The sequence below is a fragment of the Lissotriton helveticus genome, chromosome 2_1, assembly GCF_964261635.1.
Source record: "Lissotriton helveticus chromosome 2_1, aLisHel1.1, whole genome shotgun sequence".
In the NCBI taxonomy this organism is placed as follows: domain Eukaryota; kingdom Metazoa; phylum Chordata; class Amphibia; order Caudata; family Salamandridae; genus Lissotriton; species Lissotriton helveticus.
Window position 1 is genome coordinate 349,315,993 of NC_136059.1, and position 22,926 is coordinate 349,338,918.

General features: G+C 46.2%; 1 protein-coding gene across 1 annotated transcript in view; it reads left to right on the top strand.

Annotated features, from left to right (window-relative positions):
• The window catches only part of LOC144819349 (UDP-glucuronosyltransferase 3A1-like), a 511,982-nt gene that overhangs the window by 245,406 nt on the left and 243,650 nt on the right, over positions 1 to 22,926 (top strand). Inside the window, exon 3 of the mRNA XM_078677287.1 lies at positions 692 to 818. Within this exon, the coding sequence (XP_078533413.1) occupies positions 692 to 818 (127 nt within the window). The remainder of the gene's footprint in view (positions 1 to 691; positions 819 to 22,926) is intronic.

The following is a 22,926-nucleotide window of genomic DNA, read 5'->3' on the forward strand; positions in this document are numbered from 1 at the left end:
AATATTGCATCTGCAAGAAACTAAATTTCAGCACAATTAGTCATCCCTAAACATGCAGACTTTGATATGGTGCACGTTTAAAGCTAATGCATTACAATACAAACAGATATTTGGTTAAGCAATTGCAATAGACATCAAGCGTTACACATTTCAACATGAATGCCACGTTATTTCTGTTACATGGCACAACACAAATTTCTAACCTTTCACTTCACTTTATTATTACAGAACACCTTCTAATGACCAATTATTAACACAACACAAAAATATATGCGGATGCGGACTATCCATGATTATGATGCACCCCTACAATTTTAGAGCACCATTGCGCTCCATCAAATGCAATTCTGTCTTTATTTTGCCAATGATGATAATTGGGACAATTTAGCACTGTTTTTTACCATTGAGTACTGCTCGTATACTACAATCAACGGCTGCACATTTCGCCCCTTTACTTTGTTGCTTCTTTCACCATGTGGCACATGCTATTCTTTAATGGTGGGTCATGTTTGCGGTGATTGATTGTTGCAGGAGTCTCCTTTTAAGGCCTGATTATTTTGATGTGTAGTAGATAATCTATTGATGACACAAAACATTACCTTTTAGGATTGCAAATTATATTTCTGTTGTTTTAATTTGTTCATATTTGAGGAAAAATTCTTACAAATTATGATTACTTTCTGTATTTTAGGTGCAAGCAAATATGATCACAAATCAGCCAGCAGCTACAAAATTATGACTTGGTCAGTTGGAGAGGAATCTGAAACACCACTCAAAATAATATTTGATGAGCATCAAAAAACATTTTTGGAGGCCAGGTAACAGAAGGCAGTAAAACAATTCAACAGATATAATATTAAAATATGATATAAACCATTGTATGCTTACTTGGTTATATTAACAATCAACTGGAGTATAACTGTAGATAATAGCTACAGTTATATTTTATAAAAGAATTTTTCAACAGTGAGAAATATGCAGCAATAGGTTTATCTAGAAGAAGTGTGGTAAATATAGTGATTAATATTTTTGTGGTTGTGCGCAATGTGCATATTTTCACTGAGGTCATCAAAGTGTTGACTTATTCAGATGAGGATCCATGTGTGGTGATAGGAGGACTAGTGTGGCAATAAAATCCATAGAAGCAGTCTACCCTACATGTGTGAGAGGGGGGCTCCATGTGGTGAAAGGATGATGAGCAAAGGAAGTTGGTGCATAGATGTCTGCCATGAATGTATGGGATGGGGTTTCTTGTGTGGTGAATAGGATGACCACTACAGGATGCTGGTGTATATCATGCGGACGTATTCGCGGGATTGCCTGTTTGCCATCGGTCAGGTAAGCCGCTGTTGTACCCTTCCACCGGTACACCCATTGCGTGGCCCATACCATTGCCCCTGTAATAGGTGGGCTCTTGACTCTCCGCGTCCTCTCCCAGGGATTTTGCCCTCGGAGACCCGCCGTACTACCGACATTCCTTCTACCCTGAAGATCTTGAATCTGAATGTGAGGTCTGTGCTGAAACACTACCAGAACATCTATGACCTCATTGAGGAGGAAGCTCCAGACTTATTTGCCATGACTGAAACGTGGCTACAGGATGCCGACACCGCTATCACTAATCTAGCCTGCCCACCCGGCTATTCTATGTACACCTTGAATAGGCGGTGCAGGGGTGGGGGTGTCGCGTTAGTGGTAAAATCCATCTATTCCTGTGTCTGGACTGCCCTAAGCATCTCTGGGTGTGAAAGTGCCTTGTTCAAGGTCTCTGTCAGCCCTGAGTTTACCCTGTCCGGGATGGTCGTCTATCGTCCACCCGGCAGTGATGTGGCGTTCAGAAATGCTTTCCCCGATATTGTTGGCCCTCTGGTTGCAGACTGTGCCAACTTCTCTATCATGGGTGATTTAAATCTGCATTTCGACACCCTCTCTGGCTTGACAGTACGTTCCATCTCCTCTGATTTAGAGGCCTTTCAACTCCCTCAGATGGTTTCCCAGCCTACCCATTCAGGGAGGCATATTCTGGATCCCTTGTTCACTAATCTGCCGGGGATTCAAATGACCTCTGTTTCTCCGGTGGAGTGGACAGACCACTTCTTGGTATCCATTCTATGCCCTGTCTTTGCCACCCCTTCCATCTCTTCGGCTAGATGGGTTCAGAAGAGGGCTTGGAAAAAGCTTCGGTTAGAAGACTTCCATCGTCTTCTATTAGAGGAGCCGCTCGGCCCTTTGACGGATGTAGAAAAGGGGTATGACCTCTTCTGTTCTTGGATCACCAGGGCCTTGGACTCTCTGATACCTATTGTATCAACTAAAATCAATTCCAGAGAGTCGAGTCCCTGGTACGATGGCGCTCTTCGGGCCCTAAAGGGTGCCTGCAGACGGGCTGAGAGGGCTTGGAGGAAGTCCTATGGGGCTGACCTAAAAGCTGCATACTCCAGGTCCGTCAAGCTCTACCATCGAGCCATCTGCCGAGCCCGTGCGGCTTTTTATGCCACTGAATTCCGGAACAGTTCTAATCCGTCGAAAGCCATCTTTAAGGCCGTTAAAGATCTTACGACGAAGCGGACTACCTCTACGACCGTAAGCTCTCTTTCCCACTGTGAATCCCTTGCATCCTACTTTCTGGGGAAGGTGCAAGCTATTTATCGGACATTCCCTGGTACAGGGTACAGTGAGGAAAGTACTAATGTGGTTCACCATCAGACTACTCTGCTTGTTTTCCCCCCCCTCACCTTGGACGGCTTTGACAAACTTGCACTGCAAGTTAAATCTGGATCTCCATCCGATCCAGTAAGGCCTGCTCTTTTCCGTGATCAGGCTTTTATGGGGCGTTCAGCTGTATGCTCCCTTGTCAACCTGTCCTTGGAAACGGGAGTTGTTCCAGCTAAGTGGAAACAAGCCGTGGTGTCCCCAATTATTAAAAAGCCCACCCTGGACCCATCTAAGCCTGAAAGTTACCGCCCCATCTCGTTGCTACCCTGGCCAGCCAAGATTGCTGAGGCCCATGTCAATCTGGCCCTGTCTGAGCATTTGGTACGGACCAATGCCCTCGATCCCACACAAAACGGATTCCGTGCTGGGCACAGTACGGAAACCGCGTTACTTGTGATGGTGGAACATCTCCGGGCAAGGTTGGATGCTGGTCAAACGGCGGCGCTTATTTTGTTAGACCTTAGCGCCGCCTTTGACACGGTGGACCACAGCATCCTCCTGCATCGGCTCGAGGAGACTGGTATTGGCGGTCAGGTGCTGCAATGGTTCCACTCCTTTTTAGATGACCGCTCCTTCTGTGTTGCCATCCCTCCCTTCAAGTCCAATTACCAACCGCTGGCCATGGGGGTTCCGCAAGGGTCCTCGCTGAGTCCCACGTTGTTCAACCTTTACGTGAGACCGCTGGCTGATGTCGCTAGGCAGTGGGGCCTAACTTTGGTCTCATATGCCGACGACACACAGCTGGCGGTTACTCTCAGCGGGGACGCGGAAATTGAGGCCCCCAGGTTTCAGTCTGGACTGAAGGCGGTGGCTAGTTGGCTGACAGGCAATTGCCTTCAGCTTAATGCCACAAAGACGGAGGTGATGGTCGTCGGTAAGGGAGTGGAGCTGTGGGGCGACCAATGGTGGCCTTCAGAGTTGGGACCTACTCCGATCCCGGTATCGGAGGTGAAAAATCTGGGGGTATGGCTGGATGCCGGCCTCTCCTTTGTAGGGCACACAAAAAAAACTGCGGCCTGTTGTTTTGGACTCCTAAGGGGCTTGAGACCAGTTCTCAAGTTCTTTGATGCCCCAACCAGGCAACTGGTGATCCAGGCTACTGTCATCTCTCGCCTGGATTATGCCAGTTCTCTCCTGGCTGGGGCTAACCAGGCCGAACTAACCCGTCTGCAACGGGTTCAGAATGCCGCGGCGAGAGCGATTGTTGGCCTGCCCAGATTCAGTTCTGTGGCAGGTGTCCTCCGCTCTTTACATTGGCTTCCGATTAGGAAGCGCATTCTCTTTAAGATTTTGTGTCTTGCCTTTAAGATCCTGAGAGGTATTGGCCCGGAAATCCTGTCGAGCTGTCTCTCCTTTTATGTCCCCACCCGCAGCCTCCGTTCCCAGGGTCTGGCCCTTGCGGTGGTCCCCAGATTCAGGCTCAGTCGCATGGGAGGCCGCTCGTTTAGGGTCATGGCCGCGTCAGCATGGAACTCCCTTCCTGTGGAGATCCGTCTGATGGAGGACCTTTTGACCTTCCGGAGGGCGATAAAAACTTTTTTGTTTTAGCTGTGTTGTTTTTACTTTCTGTTGTGTTATGTTCTGCCTTGTCTTTGCGCCGGGACGCTCCTTGGCTGGAGTATCTGTGCGCACAATAAATCACCCTAACATAACATAACATAACATAAACGCTTGCTATGCTGAATGTTTGAGATGAGGATCCCTCTGTGGTGAGAGGATGTTCATTTAAGTGTGTCGGGAATACGTGAGATGAGGTGCCCCCTTGTGATGATCGGGTGACATGCAGGAAGTTGATGTATAGAAGCACCTTTCTATGAATGTGTGTGATGCAGTTCCCCATAACATAATAGGGAAAACCAGTGCAGTAGAAGCGTGTACAGATGCATTCTGCCATCAGTGTCTGAGAAGATGGAGTTCCCAGTGTGATAATTTGAGTGCCTGTTTGAGAATAGAGTGTAGGACTGTGCTCTGCTTCAAATATGAAAGCATGAGATGAGACTTCCTTTTAAGGTGATTTCATGACCAGTGAAGGAAGGGATTGTACAACTGCCTGTTTGCTGTTTGGGGGGTGTAGGAACTTGGTATACAAGGTGTTGTCCTTTTCCTTGTCTGAGCCTCGGGTTGTGGGCATGCGAGGAAAATTATGTGAGATGAGTAGAATGAATTGTGCTTCTCTTTTATGTGTTCTTGTTCTTGACGAATTTGTGTTGTGTGATTTCTTTGTTACCATTTTCTTGTATAAGGAAGTGAGGTTGTTGTCCTGTTGTTGTATACTCTTGCTGTTGTATACTAGACCCTGTTTGTAACATTCCAACTCAAGGGATAGCTACCCTGAAGTTGTACACACTACACCATCCACAATGGAGAGAGAGCTTTAGCATGAAAGAATATGAATGGTAAGAGATATACAGAAACAGGTGGACACAAAAAGAAGGGGCATCTGTGCAAAGATTAGATTTGTCCAGTTATAAGCATGCTATAATTAGCAGAATAAAGATAATGCTACTCTTTGCATGTGGACTACTAACTGTCCAACCACTCAGAAATCAAGAATTCACTCTTGAGTTTCTATAGCCTAAACTTGTCATTTAGAATTGAAGGGCCTTGTTCATTAACTGCTCGGTGGACTAGACACATATTACTACATATTGACCTTTACAGTATTGGGAGCCAGTGTAGGTATTTAGTATGTGGTGAAATATGGATTATACAATCCAGTACTAGGAGGAATTACCACAATGTTTTGCCTTCACCTGTAGTATATGAAAATGACAGCCAGGCAATAAAAAAAAAAGGTGTTTGTGTATCACCGCCTCTAAAATATAATAGGTTACACCTCTGCTTTACAACTAGTTAGTAGAAGAGGATAGATCTCACCTATGGCCAGGTTTACTAAACTTTGAGAAACACAACACGGGAAGGGAATGTGCTGCATCGCATGAAAGGGAAAGAGCAGAAATGCACTATATCTACTAAGAAATACTGCAGTGTTGCTCTCTCGGTGCACTTGTGTAGTTCTGGCTGGCTAGCCGTAACGCAGCAATGCTCACGCTGTGAAGCAAGGGTGCCTGTGTTGTGGTCAGAATAGTGTATGGGTACCGAAATAAAACTTGACAAAGTCTTTTCTTTCTACGCTAATTTATTATGTTTTGCAAGAGAAATAGTTTATGAAATAAATCAGTGTCTAACTAGGTTGTTGATCCCATTGTAGGTATAGTAAGGATGGTGTGGTGGGTGTTTAGTGAACTAGAACATAACACTACAACAAGGCCTGCGCACATAGTGACTGTAAACGTAGATTTAGTTGCCAGATAGCCATAATCAGAAATACGTCCACCTTCACAACTGGCATTCTCATTGCAACAGTGAAACTAAATGCACTGGTTCAAGGATTGCCACTGCTCCATTGGGTTAAATCTGATAATTTTCTCCTTAAATCGTTTCCAGTGCCTTGTCCATCTCCTCGTTCTATTTGTGCACTGCATAGGCTAGAAAACAGCCTCTGACTTTGCTAAATGAAACTGTAGTCGGAGGGAGACAGGAGTTGCAAAGAGGTGTCAAGAGTATGTTCTAATGAAAGAGGTTAAGGAGACGGAAGTTATGGATAAAGATAAGGTAAAGATCAGAGATGGAGTGTAAGGTTTTAGAGGGAGGTCGAGTGAGATAAAAATAGGGAAAAGGGTGGCGCACTCCAAAAGATGAGAGAAGTATAGAGAAATTCAAGGTAGGGAAAGTGGTGAGGAAAGGAAAGGGTTTATATGATCAGAGCAGAGACATAAAAACACATCTTAGGTCAAGAGATTAGTGACATAGAAAGAAAGTGTTGAAGGGTAGAAACAGGAATGGGATGTAATGAGAAAAGTTAGAGAATCAGAGGCAAGGTAGAGAAAACAGAGGTGAGGTTGATACAGACAAATAGGGAGAGAGTGAGTTGTGAGGTGCATAGAGATGTAGAGGTATGTGAGGTAGATAGATGTATAAAGAAAAGTAGAGAAAGAATCAGGGAGTAGAAGTTACATTTAAATAGAGAAGGTTCAATAGATCAATGTGTGATGACAGAGAAAAAGAGGTAGGAAAGGGTAGGAATTACGGAATAATAGAATAGATGTAAAGAGAAGACGTGGAGAGGCAAAGTAGCAAAAATGATGGGGTAAATTAGGAGATTGGGTAGGGAGAGACAAAGGTGGGATAGAAAGAAGTAAAGTAGAGTTTTGAAATATAGAGGGAAATTAGGTATTAAGATATGATGGTTTCAGAGAGCAAAGTGGAGAGAGGGTTGAGAGACAGGTAGAGAGAGTTGAAGTACAGGGAGAGTGAGAGAAGTGAGATAAAGAGAAAGATGAGTTTGAGAGAAAGGTGAACTACACAGAAGAGAACTAGAGAGAGTGAGATGAAAACCGAGCAGTAAAGTGCAGTGAGACTGTTAAGGTAAAAAAAAGCAGGTAAAGAGTTATAGATGGAGGGGTTGGCGCGGAGAGTGGTAGAGAGAAGTGGGTTGGAGAGAGGTGTGTTGAGAAAAGGGTGAGGTAGACTTTTTTTAGGTGCGGTAGATGGAGTTTGTACTCATATTATTGGGTTCAAGTCGGACTGAACAATTAAGGTACTCTTTCTAAGAGAATCTGTATAGATAAAGGGCTAAAACGCTGCGTTGGCCCCAGTTATTCACTGGTGAAAGTGAGTCTGCTCTAAATATTCCAAAATCTTGCCCACAAAGGCTTAACGGCCAAACCCTGTATACGATACAATACACAGACGATACTGTACCATTGGAGTTCTCGGCATTTATAGCAAGTGAAATTAATTAGAAATAAACCAGAAAAAAACGGAATTTGTCACGTACACAAGGATCAGCAAGCTGCATCATTGGTTTTGAAAACTAGGAGAGCACACAATTAATATGATCAATTCCTACAACACCTGGGAATCGAATTTCAATCTTCCGGCGCACACAGCACTCAAATGTCTGCCCTACAAAAAAATGTGCTTCGGCGATACCGGTTGGGCTTTTCAAAATAGCGATCACAGGCCCTTCTCTCTTGCCACTATTGCAAGTTATCAAAACTAAATTTCTACCATCACTGAATTATGGTCTCATACCCTTTCCAGATAAATTCAGAGACTGGTTAAACAAGAATCAAACCAAACTCTTTTGCCAACTTTTAAGGCCCCCAAATTCCATGAAAGACCCCCATATAAGATTGGATATAAGCATCATAGAACAGATATTTGTACAGAGGGCCTCATTATTGAAATTTTGAAATAAATCACAGAATGCCGAAGCCGATGCTATTGCAGAGGAGTTCGGAAGAGCTCGAATTGATCCATCCATTGGATTTAAATATATCGTTTTGGGATAGACTGTAAAAAAGCTGTCTGCAAATAAAGACCCTGTGACCCTTCAATTGAAAGCCCATAATTGAAATGGACCTGAAACCACAATTCTAAATATCACTCCTCATATCACTTAATTGTAAAATCAAGTTTTTACAATTACGGATGGTTCTCTTCAATGCAAGTGGCTCAAAGCTGGAATTATCCACGGGATAACATTTGCTGCTGGTTCTGCCCTTTCCCAAAGGAATTTCCAGCCCACATACTATGCACTTGCCCCAGCTTTGAGTGGGAGAGATGTAACTGCTCAGACCAACATTTAGAGAACTCAACACTCGGGTTTGTCAGGAGGCCATTAACCATTGCTTCCAGGAGAAGGAAAGCAAACGTACTGCCCACTTAGTGAAGGTCACGGATACTGCAGCAGCGAGATTAGATAGTCTGAAAGGCTTGGAAGAAATAACTGGCTCATTATGAATAGTATTCATGCCCTACACATTTAGGGCCAGATGTAGGTAGCCAAATACCGGTCGGTAACGTACCGACCGGTATTTGGAAAATGAGATGTAGGGGTCAAAATTCTACCGAATCGGTAAATACGAGTCGGTATTCTACCGATTCGGAATGTTCCGAATCCTTAAATAATCGGTAAATAAGAAATGGTAAAAAATTACTATCGAGATGTAGGAAACCTAAAAAGTACAGAATTTCATGAAATTCGGTATTTAAGAGTCGGTATTTACAGATTCGGTAAATACCGATACGAAGAATCCGAATGTTACAGACTCGGTATTTTTTACAGATTTTTTACCTACATCCCGTTTTCCGAATCTGAAAGACCGAATCGGTATGATTCGGTATTTAAGAGTCGGTAAACTGGGATTAGCTACATCTGGCCCTTAGTACTTTACATTTGCCCCTGTGTGTTCTTACAGCCCCTCTAAAGATGAGCTGGTGCGGATTCCCGCCCAGAGCACCCATATATAATTTACAAGTGCATGATATTTTATTAAGAATTTACTTATCTTAACCTATTTTTTTAACAGACTTTACACTATGTTTTCTGGTCGTTTAGACTATGGGGGATATTCACAAGAACTCAACTCTGATTTATCCCCACCTTAACGCATCAAAAGTGGAGATAGATCTAACACCCAATTTACAAGCTGGTGCAAACTGCAGTCATCGCCTGTATTCCCGCGATAACTGCCCCCAAATTTATCTCCACGATGGACACCACCAACTAACCCTAATGAGATGCAGACTAGGCGTTCCCGTGCAAAAACACACGAAAAAACCACAACACCATTTTCATGCCAAGTACACCACACAATATGGGCGAGCCAGGGTCCATCCGGGGATGACAGGTACTGTGGAAGAAGAAGGGTACAGTCCGCAGTCTGGTTGCCGTATAATTGGTCAATCAAATAAAACAGGATATGGCAGTCCATGTCGCGGTCCAAGGTGAGTGCAGCGAAGTGTATCGGGGGTCAGTGGGAAGTCATCGGGCCATGTGCGGCACCATGCAGAAAAAGGCCAGGTAGCAGTAATGAATGCTAGTGCCTCTTTCTGACGACAATCCCACCTATGTCCTCGTCCTCGTATGTGTGTTCACTGTTCTGCCCCACATGTGGGTGTTGCAGTACCAGCTGCGGCACTGTGTGCCACTGACACATCAGGGGCCGGAGGAGGATTGTCGGCCGCACTGTGTGGCAGTGACACATCAAGTGCCGGGGTGGATACGCCTGCCACACTGTGAGGCACTGACACACCAGGGGGCGGAGATGTGGACGGTGTGGGGGCAGCAGCATTCATCAGCGCCACGCCTTGTGGCATCAATGCCATGGTGAGTATCTGCAGGGCATGTTAGACCCCAGCTACATTTTGCTGATGTGCAGCAGTGGCTGCCATCCTTTCCGCCTCCATCCCCACCATGTCCTCCATGAGCCTTCGCATGTGTTCCAGCTCACGGCTAGAATCGCCAGATCTGCGTTGCCAAACAAAAACAGGCAATACGCCGCGGTAGCAGCAGGGAATGAACACCTGCCTTTTGCTGGTGTTAAGCAGGAAGACTACTTGCAGCATAAAAGGGAGCCCAACTCAAAGTCACACCTGAAGACCCACAGACGCAATGGAGACAATGATCATGCACCGCGGATACCTATGAGGGCCACAACCACCCCAGGTCCCCCGGCCCCACCCCCCGGACATACACATACCGTGCACAACACAAGAGCCACAACAAATGCATAGTGACACACATTGCCAAAATAAATACACATGTGTGGCCAGAAGAACGAGAAACAGTCAGACAGCACTGAAGTAACAACCAAGAACTTTATTGAAACACAACACAAAACACCAATGCGGAAGACTCCTGTCGGGTCTGTCAGGGACAAACTCGACAACACAGCCTGGAAACGAAAACACAAAATCAGGATGTGTGTCATGCGCACATCAAAGGGGCGAGACACAAAGAAACAGAGAAGGAAAGTGAGCCAGAGAGGGAAAGAGAGGGAAGGAAACGAAGGGAGAGAGAGTGAGAGAGAGAGAAGGAAAGGAAGGAAGAGAGAGAGAGAGACACTGTCGCTGCTGCGCACACAGGCACCAATGCTCACCTGCTGCCACCAGTGTGTCCATCCGTAGGGACACCACGTGCCCATGAAAGCTCCAGGCCCCGGTCACGCCACCATTACATGGTCCACATCATGCGGGCCCGCACATGGCCCTGAGTCATCAATGGTGGAGACCACATCAGTGAACGCTTCATCATCGCAGGCTTCACGCCAGTCAGCGCCACGTGGTGGTAGGCCCCTGATGGCCACAAGGCCTCGGGTGCCAGTAACCCTGTGCAACGCCAGTCAGCGCCACGTGGTGGTAGGCCCCTGACGGCCGCAAAGCCTCGGGTGCCACTGACCTGTGCAATGCCAGTCAGTGCCACGTGGTGGTAGGCCCATGACGGCCGCAAGGCTTCGGGTGCCACCAACTCTGTGCGCAGAAACTCATGGGCCATTTATGATTGAGCACCGTGGAGCGTCCGTCATCCAGTCACCACCGGCAGAGGGAAATGTGACGTAGTCGGCCCCTTATATTTGCGGGGTCACATGGCCTGTTAGGCCTGTGCCGGATGGGTGTGGTGTGTGTGCAAACCTGCCCTCTGGGAGTGGCCATGACATGCTGACAACTAGACCAGTGAACTGCACACCACCAGCGAGTGCGCCTGCGACAGGTAGCTATGTGGGCCCCCCTTTGAGCGTTAGCGGAGTGATCTGGCCTGGTGAACGCAGGACCAGCGCAGGGATTGCAACAATGACTCGGCGGGTTTGGGCCTGGTTCAGTCAATGTCCGGCCCAGGAAGTGACTAATGCGTGTGTCCCTGTTGTAGTGTCCACGGCACCCGGAACACAATAGGCAATGTAGCACACGGTGACTGGTATCCCACCAGATGTGCAGCATTGACGTAAGGGAAATCACTGTCTCTACTTTCATCCACATATTCATACATGAATGATGAAAGACATGACACAGCAGTGCGCTACTGGATGTTTATTGCACATCCAGTGGAGTTTTGCAGCTGGAGCGGTACAGGGCCATGCCAAGTACACCACACAATATGGGCCAGCCAGGGTCCATCCGGGGATGACAGGTACTGTGGAAGAAGAAAGGTACAGTCCGCAGTCTGGTTGCCGTATAATTGGTCAATCAAATCAAACAGGATATGGCAGTCCATGTCGCGGTCCAAGGTGAGTGCAGCGAAGTGTATCGGGGGTCAGTGGGAAGTCATCGGGCCATGTGCGGCACCATGCAGAAAAAGGCCAGGTAGCAGTAATGAATGCTAGTGCCTCTTTCTGACGACAATCCCACCTATGTCCTCGTCCTCGTATGTGGGTGTTGCAGTACCAGCTGCGGCACTGTGTGCCACTGACACATCAGGGGCCGGAGGAGGATTGTCGGCCGCACTGTGTGGCAGTGACACATCAAGTGCCGGGGTGGATACGCCTGCCACACTGTGAGGCACTGACACACCAGGGGGCGGAGATGTGGACGGTGTGGGGGCAGCAGCATTCATCAGCGCCACGCCTTGTGGCATCAATGCCATGATGAGTATCTGCAGGGCATGTTAGACCCCAGCTACATTTTGCTGATGTGCAGCAGTGGCTGCCATCCTTTCCGCCTCCATCCCCACCATGTCCTCCATGAGCCTTCGCATGTGTTCCAGCTCACGGCTAGAATCGCTGGAGCCAGTCTGAGAGGACAGGTGTTCTTCTCTCCGCATCATGACTCCAGCGATGTCAATCAGGGCGCGTTGGAGACCATAGAGCGGGCCGTGGGTGTCCGTTAGGGACTGGAGATGGTCCCTAATGGGACCTAGACACCCATGGATGGTGTCCAGTTTGGGCGCAATGAGGCCAAACCCCACCTGCACCTGCTCAGCCGTCTCCCTCTGGCCCCCCACCACACGGCGTTGGAAGGCCATGGTTTGTTCCTGGGGGTCTTGGGAGGCTGGCGGGGCTGTGAGTGCCTCCTGCTGGGTGGTTTGAGTAGTTGGTGGGGTCTCTTCGATGCAGCTGGCCTGCCCTGATCCTGGAGGTGAGTTGCGGATGATGTCCATGATGTGTTGGAGGGCTTGGGTTTCAATGCTGGTGGTGTCCACCTCATCATCAGTGAAGAGTGGCTGGGACTGCTGTGCAGGAGGTGTTGACGGTGCCTCTGCAATGTGAAAGGGAGATGGTGTATTACAATGTGTCCACATGTGTGTAGCCGCATGGTACATGTTGACATTCAGACAGCATGGCATTGTACATTGTGACAGTGTGTAGATCAGGGCCATGACCCAGAGTCATTGTGGCTGTGCACTGTGCTCTGCTTGATTGTGCATGTCTGTCATTGTGGCCATCTCCACCCGTCCCCGAGTACCTGGTGGTCACTCACCCTGTTGCGGTTGTGTTGTGTTGTATCTTGCGGAGCAGTATCGGGTCCCCCGACTCCGGTCACAGTCACCACACTGATGACTGTCGACACCAGCTCCTCCATGTCATCCAGCACGAGCTGTGGCGCTGGGCTCCCACCTCAAGTCTGCATTGCTGTCTTCCGGTTGGCTGTGAGTTTCTCCTTGGTCTTTCGCTTGATGTCAATCCATCTACTCCTGGCCTCGTCCATTGTCCTCTTGTGCTCTCCGACGGCATTCACCTTGTCCACAATGTCACGCCATATCCCATTTTTGGCTCCCAATGACACGTTGGAGGTGACGAACAGTTGTTGATGATGTTCCATCACCTCTGTGACTAGGATCCTGTTTTCATGCGGACTGAACTTCGTCTTCCTCTTGTCCTTGCCCTTCCCTGTCCCAGAGGTCCCAGGCTGGTCGTCCGGGGTGCAAGTGGGGTTGCGCTCGTCTTCTGCGCCTGCCTCCATGGTGGTTGGGAGTTGGTCAGTTTGTGTTTGGGTGTTTTTTTCTACTTTTATAGTGATTTTTCCCACCTGCCATGTGTGTGTTGCAGGCCTGGCGCTGCTTATTGCTGATTTCCTCATCGCGCTTTGGCCCATCGCATGTTTTTTCACGTTGAGGTTTGTGTTTTTATCGCCGTCAAGGTGGTTGCATCGCGGACATTGGCCGCAGTTTCGGCAGACTTTCGCATGCTACTGCCTTCTTGTCAATTCCACATTAACGCGGGGTTATTTTTCCGCGATAGGCTGCGATGTGTAAAGGTGTGTTAGTATTTTTTGGGAATGTTTAGTACACGTTCTTGTGAATATACCCCTTTGTTATTTTAGATGAAACAAGCTCTCTGCACTTTAATTCTGCATCTCTGTTTCTAAACGTTGATATATCCGGGTAAGCGGGGGTGACTTGATCTTTGTGCCTCTGAGGTGCTGAGGAGACATGGGATTTTATACGTACCATGCTTGCAAAGCTTATATGTGGTCCCGGGAGAGATGCAAACATGTGTTGTTAATTATCCTAGTGTACAAATGGTATTAGAGGCATTGAGGAGTGTATGTTTTTAATTATCTGAATGGTTTTAATTAACTATCAAATAAAGATTATACCTGCATGTTTATCCCAGAGATCCTCAGGTACTAAGGAGGAAAATGTTTTAGTCAATCAATCAATACATCTTTATTCGGTTTTAGTTGTCTAAAACCATAAAAGATAAAAACAATTACAAAAAATCATGCATATTAGTCATGCATCATCACAAGGGGAAAAAACAATAAAAGTAAAAATCATCCAATACAATAACTGGCTGATGAGAATGAGTTGCACAACCCAAACAAAGATTAAACACGTAAAAGAGATCTCACATTTACAGCAAATGGCGAAAAACTAGAAAAACCTGCACAGGTATGCAGGTTCAGTTCATCTGCGAATAATTAAAGCCAGTCTTACCTGTAGGAAACCTAATTGCTTAAGTAACAGTATGAGACACCTCTAGCCAGGCGATTGTAAACCTACAAAACATGATAAAGGACAAAGTGTTCGGAGGAGAAAAATAATCCCGACTAAGGGGAGGGGAATGCGGCCAACATTGGGGGGCAAACAAAGGGCAATGTAGTACATTTATCCTAAATCAAGGTAAAAAATACAATGTTGGCTATCTGAAACGAGTATCAAGTAGGGTTCCAGCGAGAATAAAAGATGTGACTGAGGAGAGGCTTTGTGGTCTTTGACTTGTTCCCTGAGAACAGCTCAGTGCTTTAAAAATGCCATTCTGGTCTACACAACATCTGATTTCACCATTAAGTCTGGCTCAAGAAACAATTCAGGGTGAATACAATTATTTGAATTAATAGCATTAAATCATTTAATTCCCACTTGTGGAGCAGATGCCAGATAATGGCAGCTAATAAAAATCTAAAATACAATAAGAAATTGAGTCCATGTCATAACCTGCTGTGCTTGTGAACATGCCTCAAACGACCCCAACAAGCAGTTCTGGTTGCATGCCCTCAGCCAGCCGTTCCACTCTCATGCTATGCCCCTGTATCTGTATGCTCAATTCATGATCCCCAGGTCCTCGCCCTGACAAATGTAGGCCTCCCTTTGGTCCTTGTAGTGACTATGACCTTCCAATTCCTAAAAAAGCAATGTGCTTCAAATTTCGCACGTTTTTAGCACGTCACATGTTAGGACCGCTGTTGGTACTATAAACACCATGCCCTCATCTCAAAGCTGTTTCTTGGCTTTAAGGATTCCACTGAGCAGGTCTTGCTTATTGTGTCTCCCACAAATGAATAAGATCCACCCAATTAAAGACTTACCTGAAGATTCCATTCCTCTTGAAATAAGATCCTTCGTCCGCAGAGGGCTATTGGCTCCCGTTGTGCTGCTGTCTGCACCTTTATCCAGCAACAACAATTAGGTATCCCGTTGGCCTTCGCCCATGAGTGTCAATTTACCAAAAGGCAGCGGGTAGCGATAGGGACATCATGCACCATTTTACCCTTTCTTTTACTCACACACGCATTCTTACATATTCACACACATTCCCACAGGCACGCACTCGCTCTCACGTAAACCTACTATTACCCATAAGCACACACTTAAAATACATTTAAAAGCATTTCTTACTTACCTCAGCCACCAGAGAGGGTTATATTCCAGTTAATTGTACTCTATTACACTAATAATGAATAGTAAAATATTATTCGCTATTATTACAATAAACAATGGACAATAAAATAGGAGATTGGAGCTGCCCCTGTATTCCTGGCACTGCTTTTGCCACCTATGTTGCCAGGGGTCGCAAAGGTAGTGCCAGGGATCCCAAGGGGTATGCCAGGGGTCGCAGCTATGACCCCTAATAGATGTCCATGCCGCCTCCCTCTAAAAAAAAAGAGAGGATTATAAGAGCACAGAAAACAAATGAAAGCAACACAGGTTAGTGCACTAACTCAACCATAATCAAGACAGTTAAAAATGTACCTTGCTTTGCTAGACCTTTGTGAGAAAGACACTACACCACTCCACTTCACTTTACAGCACTCCACTCTCTGCCATTCGACTCTATCCCACTCCACTGTAGGCCATTCCACTGTAGGCCACTCTACTGTACACCACTCCACTATATTCCACAACACTCTATGCCACAGTACTCTACGACACAGCACTCTACAACACAGCACTCTACGACATGGCACTAAGACATTGCACTATACACCACAATACTCTCTGCCACACCACTGTACTCCATTGTAGCAATCTATGACATGTGAAGCCACAGTACAACATGCCAATGTACTGTGTGACACTCCACTCTATGACACTCCATGTCACTCCAGTCTGTGAAACGCCACTCAACAGTACGACACATCACTCCCCTCTACGAAATGCCACTCCAGTCTATGCCACTCTACTTTATGTCTCTCCAGTGTAAGACACTCTATGACATGCCACTCTATGACCCCCCACATCACTCTACTCTAGGACATACCAATACACTGTATGCCACTGTACTCTAGTCTACAACACGCCACTCCACTTTACACCACTTCACTCGACACCATTCCACTTTATGCCACTCCACTCTTCACTTCTCCACTTTAAGCCATGACACTCTACAACTCTTGCTTATTGTGTCTCCCACAAATGAATAAGATCCACCCAATTAAAGACTTACCTGAAGATTCAATTCCTCTTGAAATAAGATCCTTCGTCTGCAGAGGGCTATTGGCTCCGGTTGTGCTGCTGTCTGCACCTTTATGCAGCAACAACAATTAGGCATCCCGTTGGCCTTCGCCCATGAGTGTCAATTTACCAAAAGGCCACGGGTAGCGATTGGGACATCATGCACCATTTTACCCTTTCTTTTACTCACACACGCATTCTTACATATTCACACACATTCCCACAGGCACGCACTCGCTCTCACGTAAACCTACTATTACCCATAAGCACACACTTAAAATACATTTAAAAGCATTTCTTACTTACCTCAGCCACCAGAGAGGGTTATATTCCAGTTAATTGTACTCTATTACACTAATAATGAATAGTGAAATATTATTCGCTATTATTGCAATAAACAATGAACAAAAAATAGGAGATTGGAGCTGCCCCTGTATTCCTGGCACTGCTTTTGCCACCTATGTTGCAAGGGGTTGCAAAGGTAGTGCCAGGGATCCCAAGGGGTATGCCAGGGGTCGCAGCTACGACCCCTAATAGATGTCCATGCCGCCTCCCTCTAAAAAAAAGAGAGGATTATAAGAGCACAGAAAACAAATGAAAGCAACACAGGTTAGTGCACTAACTCAACCATAATCAAGACAGTTAAAAATGTACCTTGCTTTGCTAGACCTTTGAGAGAAAGACACTACACCACTCCACTTCACTTTACACCACTCCACTCTCTGCCATTCGACTCTATCCCACTCCACTGTAGGCCATTCCCCTGTAGGCCACTCTACTGTACACCACTCCACTATATTCCACAACACTCTATGCCACAGTACTCTACGACACAGCACTCTACAACACAGCACTCTACAACATGGCACTAAGACATTGCACTATAAACCACAATACTCTCTGCCACACCACTGCACTCCATTGTAGCAATCTATGGCATGTGAAGCCACAGTACAACATGCCAATGTACTGTGTGACACTCCACTCCGCTCTATGACACTCCATGTCACTCCAGTCTGTGAAACGCCACTCAACAGTACGACACATCACTCCCCTCTACGACATGCCACTCCAGTCTATGCCACTCTACTTTATGTCTCTCCAGTGTAAGACACTCTTTGACATGCCACTCTATGACCCCCCACGTCACTCTACTCTAGGACATACCAATACACTCTATGCCACTGTACTCTAGTCTACAACACGCCACTCCACTTTACACCACTTCACTCGACACCCTTCCACTTTATGCCACTCCACTCTTCACTTCTCCACTTTAAGCCATGACACTCTACAACACTACACTCTATGCCACTCCGCTGTATGAAACTACACTGTACAACAGTACACTTTATGACACTCTTCTCCACTGTACTCTACAAAACTAACCTCAATGGCTCTCCCCTATATGATTTGAAAATCTTTTTTTTAAAAAGCATTGAAATTCACTGGGGGAAAAAAGTTGAACGATTATATACAGATAGGAAATCTTCATTTATTACATTTGAATACAAAACAAACTTAAACCACACAAACAGTAGAAATTCTAAAGTTACAGTTATAACTTAAATTTATCATTTGCGCCACGTAAAAAACTTACTATAGCTCGTAGAACGCTATTCATAATGTTGTGAACTCGCTAGATACACTGCATTAATTCTAACTTGCCTTTCACATCTGCAGCTTATAAACTATCATAACGTAATTTCTTTTGCGAGGGAACTTTGGACACTCACCTAGCCCTCACTATTCCAGCGAAGGACTCGCCGCTAGCTTGACTTGTCTCCCTCCCGCCGCCGCAGTTCCAAACGCGGCCGCCGAGCGGAGGGAGACTACATCTCCTAGGTGCCCCAGCACTCGGGGACAGGAAGTGACGCAGGAGCGCCCGGAGGCGCCTTCAAAACCACCGGCACCACCGGTGGAGCGGTTGTAATTTCTTTTGCGAGGGAACTTTGGACACTCACCTTGCCCTCACTATTCCAGCGAAGGACTCGCCGCTAGCTTGACTTGTCTCCCTCCCGCCGCCGCAGTTCCAAACGCGGCAGCCGAGCGGAGGGAGACTACATCTCCCAGGTGCCCCAGCACTCGGGGACAGGAAGTGACGCAGGAGCGCCCGGAGGCGCCTTCAAAACCACCGGCACCACCGGCGGAGCGGTTGTAATTTCTTTTGCGAGGGAACTTTGGACACTCACCTTGCCCTCACTATTCCAGCGAAGGACTCGCCGCTAGCTTGACTTGTCTCCCTCCCGCCGCCGCAGTTCCAAACGCGGCCGCCGAGCGGAGGGAGACTACATCTTCCAGGTGCCCCAGCACTCGGGGACAGGAAGTGACGCAGGAGCCCCCGGAGGCGCCTTCAAAACCACCGGCACCACCGGTGGAGCGGTTGTAATTTCTTTTGCGAGGGAACTTTGGACACTCACCTTGCCCTCACTATTCCAGCGAAGGACTCGCCGCTAGCTTGACTTGTCTCCCTCCCGCCGCCGCAGTTCCAAACGCGGCCGCCGAGCGGAGGGAGACTACATCTCCCAGGTGCCCCAGCACTCGGGGACAGGAAGTGACGCAGGAGCGCCCGGAGGCGCCTTCAAAACCACCGGCACCACCCGCGTCGCGGGAGCGTGCGGGGGTGCCCGGGGCTAAGCCCGGGCAAAGGGCGGGCCCTCTGTGGCCCTCAGTGGCCGAGGTAGGCTGGGCTGGGCCCCATTACTTTCATTGTATGTTAGTTAATTTAGTGATCCGAGGTGTGTCGCTTTGAAGGAGATATCTCTGAATACTGGCCGAGCAACTATTGTCAGCTTCTCCAAGGATTCACTATAAGGACTAGTTATTGTTATTTATATATATATCTTCGGAGCAATATGTTATGTTATGTTATGCGTTTTTATTTGGCGCACAGATGCTCCAGCGAAGGAGCGTCCTGGCGCCCGACAAGGTAGCTGCACAACACAACTAAACAATAAGCAACCAATAAAGAAAAACTAAGGGAATAAAAAAGTTTTCACCGCACGGCGAAAAGAAAACAGATCCCTCATAGCGCGAATCGCCGGGGGCAGGGAGTTCCACAAAACCGCCGCACGCACTCGAAACGAGCGTCCTCCAGCTCGACTCCGCTTGAAGCGCGGCACGACAGCTAGTTCTAGGTCTGCAGATCTTAAGAGTCGAGCTGGGATATAGTGGGCGAGAAGGGCCATAAGGATCGTTGCTGGGGACCCCTTCAGAATTTTATAGGCGACACAGAGGACCTTAAACTGGATCCGCTGGGCCACCGGCAGCCAATGCAATGACCGCAGGGTATTAGAGGTAGGACAGAATCTTGGGAGGCCTACCACCGCTCTTGCAGCGGCGTTCTGAATCCGTTGTAGGCGCCCGATCTCCGCCTGATTCAGACCAACCAGTAAGGAGCTCGCATAATCCAGCCTTGAGATGACTGCTGCTTGGTTACTTCTCCGTTTATGATGACTGCAAAGAAATTACGCTCTGGAAGAGTTCTAGGGGGGAGGTCATGTATAAAAACCAGATCTAACCCCCTGAGGAATAAATATGACAACAGTGTGTTATTGAAGGGACAGATGCAGTTACTGAAATTATGGGAAAAACCCGTTGATAAGTCTTTGGCAGTCCCGGTAGTTGCTGGTTCTGAGATGGTGCCTTTGGTGGGTGCACCGCCTGATGTGGAAAAAGATTCCAACTCTGAGTCAGCCTCTATAAACAACTTGTTCCCTCTGCCAATAATTATTGCTGCTAATCTCCCAGTATGCACTTTAGGGGGAGAGCAGCCTGATAATAGGATAACAGATACGAAAGCACCTCTATCTAACATTCCTAGTGGTGCAGAATGTCCTGACGTGGCTATAAAAGGAGAGTCTTTTTTGTCCAGTATTGACCTTGAATTATGTGGTCGCTATATGGAGGATGGAAATCTGAAACATCTGGATCCCAGTAAGACAGCAATTGGAGCCACGACGTCAGGATTATTGCTATATAGTAGTACTCCTTCTATAACATCTAATGACATTCCTTCAATGCAGAATGATTCTAGGAGCTCACTACTTAATTTATCCGGTATTTGCCCCATTACCGCTTCTGGGTTTCCAAAAGAGGATAGACCTATCTCTGATTCCTTGATAGCACTAGAACATTTACTGGCTTCCATATTGTCTTTATTGGGCAAATTCGTTGGGAGCTCTGACTGCACCTTGGACTCAGTTACACAGATATTAAAAGTATTATTGGCAAAAAGCACAGAAAATGGTACTATTCCTGCCCCGGAGATTGTCTTGCAGAATGCTTCGGATAGCAATAATTTATTGGAAAAAAATGCTCCTGCAGGTATGCCAGTAGTGGTTGACAAACATGAGTCCTCATGGATGCCTATTCCATCTGTTTCAAATTGTATGAAGGTATCAGAACCTATCCTAAAGGAAGAAAGTTTGTTGGATGTGGACTTAAACGCTGGAAATGAGTTATTCCCAATTTTCACCCTTGATAAAAAGGAGCCTGAAGTGAATCTTGATGTAAATGGAAAAGATAAAGAAAAAAGTAGAAAGAATAAAGGGAAAAATAGGAAACCTGTTCGTAAGTACAAGAAGAAAAAACAGAGGCAAATCATTTTTCAAAAACATATAAATACAGAAGAACATGATGTTGTAGATATTGAAGATAAATCTTTATTGGACACTTTTTCTAATAAGGCTGCTGTTTGTACTATTGGTTCTGTAGTCGAATGTCCACTTAATATTTGTGCCAATGCTGGGGGAGCCCCTTATCAAGAGGATTATGCATTATTGCCCATCGCTCCAATTGAAGAGGTGACAAGAACTACTCCTGTTGTACCAGGGGCACTTAACCCATCAGCGCCTATCTTTCGGTTGCCGGTTGATGTTGCTACAAACTCTCCTTCTGTACAGTTTAAAGCTCCTAATTCTTATGTGGATACCCTGACTTTGGACTTTTTGCCCTTATTTGACTCTGACTTATACCTAAACAGGTCATGGTTGCTTAATTGTTTTAAGGATATTGAATGTTTAAAACTTATTCAGTCGAATGACATTGACTTGGTTTCTTTAGTAGGGTATGAAAAGGGTCTACGTGTACGGGCAAAATTCTATTCTAAAATAATAGCTAATCTTGTACTACAACAGGCGGAATCGTTCCAATGTAGAGGGATTGATGTGTTACCCTTTTCTTATACGGGAAATTATATTTTCCCTAGAGAGGGGGCCACAAAGTTGGGCTTTAGGCAGGAAAATATGTCCACATCCAATAAAGATTTAAAAATCTGGGTCTCAAGAGGTAAACGTATGGTTTCCCAGGTTCTACCCACCCCTTTGAACCTGATTGCTCCTATAACTGAGGATAATCATCGGTGGAACTGGCTTCCAGGAGTCTTGTCTAATAATATTACGGATAATCCAAGACTGTTTCAACATCTTTAGCAGTCAATTAAAAGTTATATCCTGGAATGCAGCAGGGTTGCATAATAGACCGGAGAAACTTGACTTTTTATTTACTCTGAATGCGGATGTGATATGCATTCAAGAAACCTGGTGTAAAAGTATTTTGTATGGTGGGAAAGATTACTTTGTGCTTGAGGCAGCAGCCACGCCAGCGAAAAAAGGTCACGCAAAAGGGGGAATTGCCTGCCTCCTGTCTAATTCATTACAATGGCAATTTTCCCATTATGTTGACACAAGTAACCTTTTTCAAGCAATAACTATTAATAAACTAGCCAGTGTAGGTAGCCAGTATTCCCTGGTAATTATTAATGCATACATTCCGCCTGAAGATGGTTTTAATACTGTATTGAAGCAAATGTTTTCTTATGTTAAACAACTATTAGAGCTTGACCAGCCCCCCTATATTCTACTCGTGGGCGATCTGAATAGCAAAGTTACTAACTCAAGCGTAGACTTGTTCAGAAATAAGTTTGAAGAAGAGGCATATAATATACCCCAATCTATCTTCCCAATTAAAATAAAAACTAGCAAAAGAGGAAAGATAATGTTAGAAGAACTTTTAAAGTTAATTGTAAATGGTTGGATGCCATCTGATACCCCTGCTAAATTTACTCATAGGTCCCCTAAGGGTGAATCCATCCTTGACTATGTAATTACGGACTATGACTCTTTCTCCTTTATTCAGGATATAATGGTCTCTCAAACTCCTATGAGCGATCATAACGTGACCAGTATAACTCTTTCATTACAACCTCCGGTCACGGATACCTGGTCTTTAAGTACTAGAGGAGTTTCTCT